Source organism: Patiria miniata, unplaced genomic scaffold (genome assembly GCF_015706575.1).
Source record: "Patiria miniata isolate m_02_andy unplaced genomic scaffold, ASM1570657v1 HiC_scaffold_7, whole genome shotgun sequence".
Classification (NCBI taxonomy): domain Eukaryota; kingdom Metazoa; phylum Echinodermata; class Asteroidea; order Valvatida; family Asterinidae; genus Patiria; species Patiria miniata.
The window spans coordinates 21035848-21050334 of NW_024037074.1; the positions used below are offsets into that span (position 1 = coordinate 21035848).

Sequence of the window (14487 nt, forward strand, 5' to 3'; positions counted from 1 at the left end):
CCTCTCTGGATCCGCCACTGATCACTATATAGTTAATGTTTGAAAATGAAATATAAGACATTAAATATGCATTCATTCCCAAAACTAGTTATTTAGGCATTCAACTATGTCTGTTGTGATGTATTCCATGGTGTTTGTATGTCCGAGGGTTGCACTTGAACCCTTTTCCAAAAGTTTGCTTCCCTCAGCAAGGTCATGTCTCTCTATGTCAGGCACACTGAACATTCTATTAAAAACTACTTCCTTCAACAACTATGAAAGTTTAACATCATAAATGTATAACCTAAGTTTAACAATAGCTTGTAATTCAATAAAGAAAAAGAGTCAGTGTGTGCAATCCTGGCTCATCTTGCTAACTTTGTTGTTCTGTTGAATACTTGCTATCAAAAGTACTTTAAGTAATAGAACTATGTAGAAACTGTCAATAAAAAGATCATCGTTCACACTGTGAGTTCACAAAGCCACATTGATTTGCATAACATCAAGTTGATCAACTGAAAGGCCGTGAGAAATTCACATTTTCTACCGAAAGATACTATTCCAAATTGCAAAAATGGGTTAATCAGAATTAAAGAAGAAAACCTACAACAATGTAAGGTTGCATTCAGGAGTCATTTTAGAATGATAAAAACACTGAAAGAGAAACCCATTACACAGTCGCTTGCTGTACTATACACAATAATGCGACACAGAACCTTTCTCATTTCCGCGCGTATGCTATCATTGTTCTCTGTGGAGTGACACATAACAGGAAGTGTAATTGGTTGCAAATAGTTATACAGCATAATAGTGGCGGTAGTTTTACAGCATGGGGCTGTTCCCATTGGACTTTCCAGCGTCATAGATAACTTACCATGGCTGCGTGGAAATCTTCCGCAACCACTTTCGGCCTGGTAGTTTACATCACGGTTGCGGTAAGTTGACAGGGATGTTAGTTTACCGTCTGTCCTCTTTGCACTAATAACTTTGTCATTCCACAGAAAAGTTGCAGTACGTTAACCAAAAAAGCTCAATGGGAACACGGGTTAAGTTGTAACATTCTGCTCTTATGTGTATTAATTTTGTTTCAACCATCAAACAGGAATGGCGTATAACACATGAATAAATACAAATTCCATTTTCTTTAGAAATCAAAACACTGAACCTGACTTGGACTGCTAGGTCTCATTATTAAATATGTTGAGATGGGTTCCCTCATAACAGACTTTTTTGATTGATCATGACTTTTTGTACATCTTAAGCCACACAAGCCACATTACCTCCATAGATTCATGTAAGTGTAGGACTGATATAGGTCTTGGTACTTGCCTCTTAGGTGTGGATACAGTTGTGTATTAGTGACAGCTCTAAGTGTACCTGTTAGCGCTACAGACTTCCTCCACTAAAGTAGGAGTCTGCTAGTCCATACCTCTTCAAAAATTCAAATGCTGTGTAAGGTTCCTATTACATTTGTAAGGCACCTGGTAAGGCACCTGAGAAAAGAAGAATATATTTCCTCTAGAGATTCTGTGAATGTTTTAACAATTCAGAGTCCATTAAAACAAATAATAAATACATAAATTGAAAACAAAATGGATTTTCAAAAGCACTTATTTTTTTAACAAGAGGAGGTTTGAAGAAACGTGAGGTTTGGGCATTTCTGCCACATGGTGCTGTGCTGTGTGTTTTCCTTCATATGAGTTAACCAGGTCTTTATCTTCTAGTCTCGAATGTCAGGTACACATAAATGTACAGAATGTATTTTAGATATATTCAGCAACTTCATGTTTTCTTTTAGTTTTTGGCCACATTCACAATTGTCACTAGAGGGCAGTGGCACCCCTTGCCCCGGTTTGCCCCCCCCCCCCAAGAAAATCAAACAAGAAAAAAAGGGGGAAATTTAGAGGGACAAAAAAGAAAAAGTAAAGAGAAAAATAGAGACTCAAAGTCAATACTGAACTGTACATTAAATGTATGTTTATGACTGGAAACCCTCAAAAATGGCACTAAAATGCAGCTGTAGGTACATAAATTTGTAGATGAATGATTTCAACAGCTTGCAAAGCATCAGATGACATCCAACCCCCCCCCCCCTCCCTGTTTGTTTTCCCACGGCTCGTGATTTTCTATGCCCCCCATTGTTTCTAAGCCCCTCCCTTGCCCCTTTTTCAAGAAGTATGACGCCGTCACTGGTTAAGGATGCATTTAATGAGTAATTATTTCACCAAAGTCCTTTGAGTGATATTTAAAGTTGAGTTACAATGTAGGCCCTATGCCTGTTATGTTTGCTCAATTTGTCATTTTCCAGGTTCTAGGTAATTTTGGTGAACAATTTCTATCCAGATCCACATATTTATAAAAGAATAAGTTCAAAAATCAGTCAGTTTGGATTGCTTGTCATTTTATTGATTCCATCATTGCCTAACCATGATATTTTTGTCTGTGTTGCTGATAGGATTTGAAGACGGGTAAGACCAATGAAGATTCATTGCATCGACAGTTACAAAAGGCTCAAAAACAAGCTGAAAAATATAAACAACAACTTGCAGCTAAAGAAAGAGAAGCTGAGGACTATCGCAAGAGGTTACAGGAGATATCAGGGAGTGATCAATCGCACAATACATAGTACATGCACATGTATTAGTAAACAACGTATACATTTGTGTCTGATGTTTCAGGTGTATAAATGCAGGTGTAAACAAGCCTGCAACTTTGCTTAATGTCTTAAGTATACTGTATGTTTGAGTGCTGTCAAACTTATAGTTGTAATTGGGCAGGTAACAATGAAGCAAAAATGAGGACAAGTTTTGGCAGAAAGCAAATGGGAATCTGAGTGATGTCTTCATAGTATGACAGTGACACAATTAGCAGACTAGCATTCACTCTCATATGCTCATATTTGCCATGAAATTAATATCATCCTGATGGGTGCAACCCATTAATGTTGAAAACTGTTTGAAGAGCTCAATCACATTTTCTGCAATTTGTTTTGCATCCATGCAGTAAAAGTATTTAAGGACTATGATTATATTTACATGACTTTAACATCCTGGCCAAAATGATCAGTCTTGGCCACGATGGAGGCTTTCCCATTTGTTGATATTGCCAGGACATTGCCATTTTATGCTCCTTTTTCTCATTTTAAGATTTTCCCATTTCTTGAAAATACCTTGTAAAAGGATTTTATACTTTATTTTTTACATATACATGTACCTGCATGAAAGTATCAAAAAGTCTGTCCATCTGTTTAAAAAGCAAGTGTTGTAGACTAAAGCATGCTTTTTTAATATGGAGGGTACATGTACATGCTGCTATATAACATGAGAACAGAATCGAGGATAATGCATAAGGGAAATATTGTATTCAGTTTGTAATTCTTTCAAAATGCTTGTTTTGTTTTGTACCATTTTAGAACTAAATAAGGGATGTGCTGGCAAGACTTATTAATTGTCGTAACTACGGATATTTAAAACAATTTCTGCACCCTCAGTTGTATGTTGCAAGAAAATGAACCCTAGTTATGCCAATTGGCTAATCATTTTTTAGTTCTTAAAATAAATTATTGTGTATTTCTTGCATTGTGAATGACATCGTGTGAAACTAGTAGCACCTTGTTTTTTCTCAGTAACATCAAGTGTCTACTTATCAAAATCCTCTTGACAGTGGTAACATGGGAAACACATTAAGTGTTAGAAATTTGCTTTATGGCTTGTGGAAATGTTTGTTTTAGTTTTGGATAAAGTTAGCTTTATACAATTTCATGGTGTTGATTGATGCCAAACCAGGCATGTTTTTGAATAACCTGTGAACACCCAAGTGCTGTCTTCCAGAGTGAGCACTGAGCAGACCTGAAGAGAAGGTCATGTGTCTGCTAACCAGCTTTGTAAATGGAAGTTCCCTGACAGATTTGCAGAGACATATTTTATGGTTCTGCTTGCTGTAAGTATGAAAAATATATACTAAATATAAGAGATTCGTGAAAAATGGTTAGCCTATTTCAGGGGTTTGAGAGGAAGTTGGCTTGCACATGCATGCATGCCATAACTGAGAATTGTGTGCTTCGTGTTAGTGCAGAATTTCCTTGGCAATGTCAGCACAGAATCATGACTATAAACAAATCATATGGACAGGAGAGTCGTAAAACAGAGCCCTATTTTACTTGTGCAATAAGTGCTGCAAATGTACTTGTTGATATGAGTTTCTACATTTGGACGCCCCCCCCCCCCCCCCCCACACACACACACAATAAGTTCTTTCCTTGATGAATATGGGGGTTACCTGAAAAGAAATTAAAAAAACAGAAACTTGTCCAATATATTTCGCATGTAGAAAAGTTCATATTTTCCATGATTACTAATGGAAATTGGGGCCATAACATGTAGCTTACAAACACATTTGTATTATCACGGACATAAAAATTGTCAGACATTTGTCTGAAATCATATTTGTTAAGTCCGAGAAAATTACATGATCAGTGTAGAAAGAGACGCACCTTTCAGACTCTTCATCCAATTTTCAAACTTTTTGTTAAATTGACGACCTTATCCCTGTCATCACGAATTATGTTAATGTAGAAAGCATTTTTAAAAGTCATCATTGTAAATGTTTATATTTGTAATAAAAAATAAATACTTTCCTTTTCTCTTTGATGATTCTATCAAATCAAATAACGACAAATTTTGTTCATTCGATAAAATATGCCTTCAACAAGTTGCATGTTTATTGAGCGAAGTAAGAAAAGCAACACGGATTTTAGTATTAAAAGGGTGCATACCTATGTTCCCCAGTGCCTATGTTTCCTAACCTCTAACCATAACCCTAAGGATTTTGGGAAAAACAGGTATTGGGAACATTGATATTGGGGAACATCAGGTAGACCCCGTATTTAAATGCTCTAAATCAATCTGTTTATATTCTGACTCGACGTGGGCGCTGTATTATGTTTGTTCTGTCGGTTTGAATTTGTTCACGTAATATTCTGTAAAAATTGCAGTAAAAATTTGCATAAAAGCCTCCTTCACGAGTTATTAATTGATAAATATCACCCTTTTTGCCGGCTTCCATTGGTCGATACCGAGACCCACGCCAAGTCACGCCGAGTGATGCTAATTAATATGCCCGTCTTCTTGTGTTCCCGGGCCGAAATCGGTCAACCGTAGCGCATACGGCGCTTTGCTGAACAATGCAATGCATTGGGTAGCAAAACAATCCTTGACGAAATTTTCTTTAGAGACGGTTCAAGGTGTAACGCAAGCGTTAGCAACAACACATTTAGCTACATTTCGTATCATACTTAGATGATATAAGTGTTCAACTACTCGTGAAATAACAACTTGAGTAGATTCTTAGAAATTGGTATAAATACATAGATTTGGGGTTTCGAACGATTTCTTCTAGATTTGAAGGTCAGCTTTACCAGGAACCAGTATTGACGTTTCGGCATCGATGACGGCGATTTTTTTCACTGACATGAAGTTTAGAATGATTTCTTCCGTTATAATTTAACATTTCATTCATACTGAGCATATTTTCTGAGAAACACAACGTTCAAAAAGGCTGTTTTGGGGGGTTTCACGAATTTCACGTTCTGTTACAGCGTCTAAGAACGTAATCGTATTCGCTTTGCCTGACAACTGGCACGCTTTCAACCATATGGCTGGGACTGCGGAGTATACCAGCTCATATTACAAGAGTATATAACATTGATCGTGGCGCACCCGGGATTTGATTGCGGGGGGGGGGGTCTTAATTTTGTTTTAATTAATAATCTTTTGGGGGGGATTGTAAAGCCGCCGCCGGCCCCCCCCCCCCCCCCCCCCCCCCGGGGAGCGATTTTTTTTTTCTCGGGGTCGTACCGTGTCCTTGAAAATTATGTATGTGTATATACATGTTGGCTATATAATAAAACGTAAATTACAAACGTAAATTACACATGATCTGTAATATTAGGGTTTGCCGATCTTTGTGAGATAGCAGCAGGCTGTGGATCTTCGGTGTGCTGTATAAAAAAAACTCGGATTCCATGCATGTCAGTGGAGGATGCGTTGAAAGTGGGGAGAGTACTACCAAGGGGAGGGTGCAGTGGCGGCGCCAGACTCTAAAGAAAATGTGGGGGGCAATTGGGAGAAATATTAAGGAAATATTTTTTGGGGCCAGTAAAAAAAATCTTAAGCCTGTGTACGCGTGTGCGTGTGTGCCCATTATCAGTGGTCCAGAAATAAGCCACTATAGTCCGTAGGACAAGGCATTTTCTTTCGCTCGCCACGCGGTCTGGTTCGCCGAATTTTATAAAACTTCACAGACATGTAGATTATGGTGTACCATATCGAAACAACTTTGTTCCCCGATCCACAGTTTGTTTGGTAATGAGAAAATCTGGGATAAAAACACCGACAATTCTACATGAGAAAAAAAACATAAGAAACAGCGCCCCCTATTGACAAAGTCAGAAACCTTTTCTCACGCAATGGCTGTCCGACTCCGAGAGTTCGGGCGGTCTGTTCTCAAGTTGACGGAGAATTTATTATTGTTCTCGCGCTCGAACGGCGGGAACACGACCCACGAACACTGCAATCGGAGCAGGATCACACACCATGCACCTATCCGTCGTTGTTTGCAATAATGATATACCTGTGTCAAGAACAAGACCCGCCCATACTCGGCCAATGAGTGCTTGCTAGATGACACTTCTTTCATATTAAGTTCTCATCGGGATACCAAAATATCTTCGTTACAGTTTTGTCCAACATGAAATGATCACGCTTTAAATTTATGATCGAATGTTTACATTGTTATGTATTAGCTGAACATCGATTGGTATGGTTAAACCACAGATCAAAATAAGTTTGTGAACTCTTATCTCAGGGTAACATGTTTTCAAAAATAATATAAGTGTGTGGCATCTGCTAGCTGGATGGAGCATCTGAACTTCTGAAACATCATTTATAAGAAATGCTATTCCTGAAATTTAAAAAAGTAATACAAATTTGATGCAGCTTCAAAAAGGAAGCGGGTGGGCCGTTGGGTTATTTGTGGTTTCACGGAATGGACAGATCAACAACAAAATAAGGAATCGGTTCTTAAAACAATATTCAAAATAACAAAATCGGTAAAACGGTTTCAGCTGAAACAAATTGCAGTGGTAATGCTGCCACTCACAGCTTCCAAATAGGGGAATATACATTAATTTTCTCTTCTTAAAAAAAGTTTACAAACAAAAAAGTGGGTCCTTCAATCATTGATGAGACTTTTGATATGTTATACAACAATTATCTAACCGGCCTGTAATGTGTACGTTTGCTCATAATCTCGTTTGGTTCGCTAAGAATTAACAAGTAAATGCTCATTCAGTACAAAGCTATGTAATCTAAATACCATTCTTCTTGTGTGGGTAACAACTGTGCAGGTTTAAATCCCCCCAAAAAGAATAAATAAATAAATAAATGGATTAAATTAGATTATATAGGTTTTCCAGGCTATTTTATAACGTTTATCATTCGAATTCACCGTTTCTAATATTCATATTCGTCCATCACCATCGATTTAGTGCACTTCCAACGTTTTATTTCCTCTTCGGTGTAACAATATAAAATTCAGTTCAAGCAATTCAAACAAGTACACGTTTTCGTACCGGAGTATCGATTTCGTCTAGTCTACGCCAAACCTTGCTAGTCAAGAAATTAAATTCATCTAATTGATTTATAAACAACGAATTCGATTTCTGAATGCTGCCATTCGGCAACAGCTTAGACGAATATGATCTGTACTGATCTTCAAAGGGAATTTGAAAGAAGTATTATCTGGCAAGCGCTCATTGCGTGCCAAAAGGTTTCTGACTGTGTCAATAGAGGGCGCTGTTTCTTTCTTTTTTTTCATGCAAAATGTTCAGCTTTTTTATCCCAGGTTTTCTCATTCCCAAACAAACTGTTGATATCGGGAAACAATGTTTTTTTTAGATATGGTACATCATAATCTGTATGTCTGGAAAGTTTTATAAATTCAGCGGACCAGATCGCGTATCTCGAAAACTAAAGCGTTTTCGGTCTCTCGTCCCACGGACTACTAGAGCAACTTAGAAGTGTAGGCCATATAGTCATTTTTATGGCGCATTATAGGTTGTCGTAGTGTTTTCCCTTCACTTAAACCCATCCCAACCAACAAATATATTTGATGAAAATGGGCGTGAACCACAGATCTTGCGATCCATAGTTCAACCATTATCCACTAGGCCACTGTGGCAGCTCGACGAAAGCCGTTCTTTGAAATGCTTTAATGTACGATGTACGACTGCATGACTGAGTTATAGAAATGGCGCGACTCATTGTTATTTTCTTATGAATAAACATCGACTAGCTGAATAATCATGACCATTGACGATTGTGCTGCAAAAAAAAACACCGCGTAGCGCCGCTACTGGGGAGGGAAGGGTGGTAGAACTAGTGGCCCTTTTGGCCTGGCTAGTATATACAAGCCAGCTCATATTACCGGAGTATAACATTTGAAAAGTGTTTTGAAGTGACAAAAGCAAAACAGATTTTTTTCAGGTAAAACCTTGTGCCACCTTGTGTTCACATCACATCACATGATGTGATGTAAGCCTAGCTCCTGGGAGAGGTCTTATACTGGTACATTCCAAAGTGCTTACAAGAGGGAATTAAATTTATTACATGTCATGTAGAACACCATTCTTCATTACCAAATTGAAATAGATGTATTCAAAAGGAATTGCAAAGAGTGCGAATCAATACCATATCAACTATTCTAGCTGCAAAATGGACTTACGTTTGTTTTCAGTAATTCCCTTCTAGACTCTATATAAACGGAGTATTTGTGTTAAAAAAAAGAACAATGTCTTGCGGTTTTCCAGTGAATTTTGTCCTTATAATTTATTTAAAGTTGCTTTCCCCGTGGTATTTACAGGTTTTACCTGAAAAAAATCTATTTTGCTTTTAATTTGCTATTTCTCTTGCAATAAAGCTTTTTCCTTTTGAATGAGACATCGGGCAACCAGCGAAGCGTATTTTAAGAGGGTTAAAACGCAGAGTTGTAATGACTCGAGTCAATGACTCGACTCGAGTCCGACTCGAGTCACATTTTTTGGCGACTCGACTCGACTCGAGTTCCGACGGGTAAATGACTCGACTCGACTCGAGTCACTGCGAGCAAATGACTCGACTCGACTCGAGTCCCTCATCAGAATGACTCGACTCGACTCGAGGAAGGCTAATAAGACTCGAGTCCCAAAATAAAAGCAAAACTTACTTTCGAAAAATATTTGCAATGACTTACGCTGCGCCGTTCGCGTTGCCAGTTTTTGTTCACGTCACGTTAATGTTCGCGAATACAGCGGCAGTCTGTTTCCTTCCTCCATAATGAAACAACAAACATACACCGTGTCGCGGACTCCCACCTTGTGGTTCTATAGCATGTAATGCTAAACCCGGAACCAGACTTAAAACGCATTTCTCAATCCGTGGTTTCATCATTGGTTTCGGGCGATTTTGAAGTTCTTGGTGGAACGCTGGCTAAATTCATGTCCCGATTTCACACCAAAAAAATGGATACGGACGGGCCCACCTTTAAATAATCAGAAACAGTTTTGTATAATGCAATTAGGTTTTAACGTTGTCAGCGATCAGCGAACAACAAAATCTAGACCCGAAGCCAAACCAGTTATAAGACCGAAGTTTCACATCTTCTTTTCTGTGACGTGAGCTAGCAATGGAAACTGTTGGTTGGGTACCATACAGCATACTTTATGTCTTTGGATTTCCGTAATAGACTGGTGCCTTGTATTCTTTCTCTCTTGTGTTTGTTGCTTTTTATTGTAATTTAGTGTTCAAATATTTGTGACTCGAATTGACTCGATCTAAATACTTGACTCGACTCGACTCAACTCGACCACACTCTGTGACTCGACTCGACTCGACTCGACCTTGTTGACCTAATGACTCGACTCGACTCGAGTCACTTCTTTAAAATGACTCGACTCGAGTCACAAAAATCAGTGACTCGTTACAACTCTGTTAAAACGTCATATTAATAGAAAAAGTAGATTCGTTTCCCTTCAAATAAAACGTACAAGTTGATAATTCGTCAGGAGAAGAAAAATTCGATGATGACCCCCCCCCCCCCCCGCCCTCACCGCGCTCGATTCCACGGCTGGTGGCATGGGCATCGCCAGGATTTTTTTCTAGAGGGGGGCAACACATTCTCGATTTATCAGTTTTAGAGGGGGGCAGGGACATTTTGCCCCCCCCCCCCCAATCATTAAATTTGCACCACTTTGTCTTCGCGCCTCTTTTTTTCTTCTTTTTTTTTTCTTCCTTTTTTTTTTTTGTGTGGCTTTTCTGGGGGGGGGGGGGGCAAGTGCCCCCCCTTGCCCCCCCCCCCCCCCCCCCCCCCCCCCTCGCGACGCCCATGGCTGGTGGTGCTACGCTACTGAGTGTTTTGCCATATCAACAGCAACAAACCTTGGCGACTCCGAACTCATCGCTCGGTCAAGCCCGACTTTTTTTCGTTGACCATTATTTTATCGCAAAGTCCAAAATAAAATTGCGGTGGTATGGCTGCGTTGTCACGGTTAGTTACTGGTATGCTATATCGATTTTAGGCCTTTTATCGGTTTTTATTACACAACGGTCTTTGTTACCAGAACCTACCCATTCCTCCTGAGAGTTATACCATTTACCATGTAGACATGCCTTCCAATCGATAGGTCGATAGTTGTTGGCATGAATAAGCGCTGCTATGTACAGCGTATTCTTCTGCTAACACTGCACCGACAAAAGACAACGTAAAGGTAAGTCAGAACGACAGATACAAATAATAATTCATCTACTCGAAGAAAATGTCGTACATTATGAAGAAATTATTAATTTATACTACATGTATATAGTCCAAGACAATTGGCCACTTATATGGGAGTGTCGAACGCTAGGTTGTATAATCCTTGGTTGCATCATGTAGGACAGCACAACCTTGTGTCAAAGCTATGAGTACATTACATGGCGAGTCAAAAACACGAAACATAAATGGGAGGACTTTTTAAAAATTAAGTTTTGCCTGTAGCACTTTCAAAATCTGGAATACGAAAGCCCATAATCAATGAGCTTTCTTTGAGAACAAGAATCATCCAAATCACTCATGCACTTTTCAAGTTACGGAATTTTGAATACAAACACAGTTTTAAAGTTCTGTCCACGGATCGCACATAAAGGACTTCTTTCAGCAAAACAAAAACAATTCTCACAGGGATGCATGTGAAGGCAAGACTGCATTCAGTAGTTGGTCCTGCCATTTGGGTTTAGTTTTTGTTTTTTACTCACCCTGTATTTGCCGATTTTTCGTCCGCCAAGTTCCACGCCAAATTTCAGGACACAACCTTTCTAAAGATGGAAAGAAATAGATTATCAGTTGGTTCCAAAGCTCATCAACAGAGACATTTTAGCACTAGATGAAGAAGTCCGACGGGCTAAAACAAGGAAGTGCGCAACGTTAGGGAAGCCACTGTGTATTTTTTTACAGCAAAACAACTCGACTTTCGGTTGCCATTATGCGCCTGACATGCAAAATAAAATTAAAACATTAAAACTTTGAATTTTGATTGGTGGTATAATTTGAAACGAACAAATGCATGAAGAGCAAATTACTGCCTTTAAACAAGCGCCCCATTCAGGTGATCGTTCGTCCGTCGTTGAGGTTGCAGAGTATATAATCTGCCATAGACCCCAGTGATAAATACGCCGACTTCCGAAATTTAGGAAAATACTCAAAGCTCTGCGAGATGCTTGAGACACGCATCGAAATTAAGCTTATTTCGTCATGTTCATGTTGTCATTTTTTTTTTGGGGGGGGGGGGATTAAGAGGCGCCCTTTATGACTTTATTGTGAAACAAATAAATATAGGACAAAACAAATTAATAAAGGACGAAACAAATATTTATAGGACTATACTAGCTTCGTTTCATAAACATGAATATTGCAAACGTCACCAGATGTAATTACTTCCTGATGTAGGGTTAAATGAATTAATTGCTAGTTATACAATACTTTTATATAGGTGGATAATAATGCATCTGTAGTCACTTTAGATTTTTGGAATGCTTGCATTTCCAGTATTATCTATTGGAGTTGATGTGCAATATAGGCCTACATTGAGGATCCTCAGCCTACCGTATGATGCCTAAGATGAACAACATGACGTCATCTGAACTTGTAACTACCGAAGATCAGCACCCTGCATGCCAACAGAAACCAGCTCATTGCGGATGCAAACTGCATCATGTCTACGTGGCCTTTCTTATTATTGGAAATGCGACCTTTTATTACGTTATAGTTAGTGAGTATGAACAAGCCATGTGAAATCCGCTCGCTATACATTGTACATTTCAGCATTGGTGCTGGCAGGCGCGATTCTAGAGCCAGTATTTTTGGGGGCTAGCAGGGTGGATCCAGATTTTTTTCAGGGAGGCGTGCTGAAATGTAGACCGGTTATTTTCTCCGAAATTAATAGGTGGCTGTGGGGGGGGGGGGAGGGGCTCGTGCCATATTTTCAGTGGATAGCGCTGATAAAATCCTACAATCAGGGCCATTATATTAACTAAAAGTGTACAAATGCACCCTTCTCACGACTATTTATTTAGGGGGAGACCGTTTGCATGTACGTCACATTCTTACATTTTGCTCGTGCAATTTTTTGTAATGGATTTTTTTTGGGGGGGGGGGGGCTAGACTAAATTTGGCTACCCCCCCCCCCCAGCCCCCCCCCCCCCCCCCCCCGTAGAAACGCCACTGGGTGCTGTTTTTTTAGGGGGTGGGGTGAGGGGTCCGAGGGCATTGTCTACCTCTGTGACACCCAAGCCTTTACTGTGGGATTTCAAATGTAATGCGGTCAAATTAGTAGGCATTTTAAGAGCTGTGATACATTTCTTGAATAGTTGTATTGACAAGACTTTATACTGTACAATGCTTTACAAATAGAAAATCGTGTATATAATTTTAGACCTGTTTACTTTATTGTACTATAGAGCCAAATATGATTGAACCAGAAACCAAGTTGGAGCCACACTTCGGCCCTTCAGTCGCAGTGATGCATCATAGCCTTCCATCTCAGTTGTCCGCTGCTCGTTCTGTGATTAACACGTCTTTACCATCGCTTGAAAGTCAGCATGTATATTCAGCTACAGAGAGATCACAGCTTGTCCTCATCTCCCAGAAAAGGTCCGGCTCATCTTTCGTTGGAGAAATCTTTAACCAAAACCCAAACGTCTTCTATATGTTAGAGCCACTTAAATCTTTGACCACATTATTTAAAAAAGACAAGAATTTGTTCAACAAAGCTGTACAAGATGTTCTGAATGCAACACTGCATTGTGACTTGCACCATATCCCCGTTGCTGGATGGTTCATTGAGAGATCATCTTCAAGCACATGTAGCAACGGTAGGGAAGATGCCGTAGCTTATAAACTGACATGCAAGAAATCTAAGAATAGATACAGTGATCAACAGTTTTTGAAGGTATCATCAGAATTATGCAGAGGCAGAAAACACGTAGCACTCAAAACTATCCGCGTTAACGATTTAGCCCAATTGAAAACATTCTTGATGTTAAGAACGTTGAACGTGAAGGTGCTTCATCTAGTGCGAGATCCAAGGGGTGTTATGAACTCAAGACACCTTGTGGGGGAAGAAAATGGGGATTTTATACGTCGGAAAGGTATCCATGGTGACGAAACACTGGACCTCTGCCAGCATATGAAACGCAACGTTGCATTTGCTCATCAAGGCCCTGATTGGTTTAAAGACAACTACATGCTCGTGCGCTATGAAGATATTGCGGAACAACCGTACAAAATCACGAATGAAATATATCGGTTTCTGGGTTGGGAAGTGTCCAAAGAAATCACGAACTGGCTGGAAGCAAACACTAACCACAATGCTGGAGATGCATTTTCAAGGACTCGAGATTCAAAAACTACTGCACAGGCTTGGCGAACACGAATGTCTTACTATGATGTTTCCCGAATTCAGAGTAAATGTAAAGACATTATGGAAAAACTTGGGTATATCAAATTTACATCCCTAAAAAAACTAAGAGATTTTTCAGTTTCCAGCACCAGACCAATCGTTTTTGAATCTTAAAACACACAATTTAAGAGTTTTCTTCTTCTTTTATTCAAATTCAGCTTTTACTTTCTGACAGCTGTCTTGAAATCATACATTACAGTGTATCGTCTTTGCAACATTACGTAGCTCGAATTATGGTTGTATATATTCACATTTGTATATAATTATTTGTCGTTAAAATATCCACATTGATAACATCAACCATCATCAAACTACTCTAATTTTAAAATCCTGTAAATAATAAAGCGCACATTCTCACTAAAATTGGTGCTCAAAGCACAACATCATTATTACCCCTGCTCATTATGACCAACATATTCCATTAGCTAAAGTCAATCACAGCAATCTCTGCTCTCCCATTACTCCTGGAAGTGCAATGG

General features: G+C 39.2%; 2 protein-coding genes across 3 annotated transcripts in view; both read left to right on the plus strand.

Moving 5' to 3' along the window:
* The window catches only part of LOC119744933 (GA-binding protein subunit beta-1-like), a 31722-nt gene extending 27076 nt beyond the window's left edge, over positions 1 to 4646 (plus strand). For both annotated transcript variants that reach the window (XM_038221148.1, XM_038221149.1), the window contains exon 10: positions 2435 to 4646. In XM_038221148.1, the coding sequence (XP_038077076.1) occupies positions 2435 to 2605 (171 nt within the window). In that variant the 3' untranslated portion in view covers positions 2606 to 4646. The remainder of the gene's footprint in view (positions 1 to 2434) is intronic.
* A 5819-nt stretch (positions 4647 to 10465) lies between these two features.
* LOC119745831 (carbohydrate sulfotransferase 1-like) lies at positions 10466 to 14133 on the plus strand. The gene is made up of 3 exons (XM_038222461.1): positions 10466 to 10780; positions 12097 to 12319; positions 13008 to 14133. Exons 2-3 carry the CDS (start codon positions 12157 to 12159, stop codon positions 14120 to 14122), a joined length of 1278 nt encoding a protein of 425 aa, XP_038078389.1. The 5' UTR covers positions 10466 to 10780; positions 12097 to 12156; the 3' UTR covers positions 14123 to 14133.
* Positions 14134 to 14487: the final 354 nt, after the last annotated feature.

Coding starts and splice junctions, on each gene's coding strand:
- LOC119745831 (XM_038222461.1), top strand. CDS start 12,157: ATGATGCCTAAGATGAACAACATGACGTCATCTGAACTTGTAACTACC. Junction 12,320..13,007: donor CTTTTATTACGTTATAGTTA/GTGAGTATGAAC, acceptor ATTGTACTATAG/AGCCAAATATGATTGAACCA.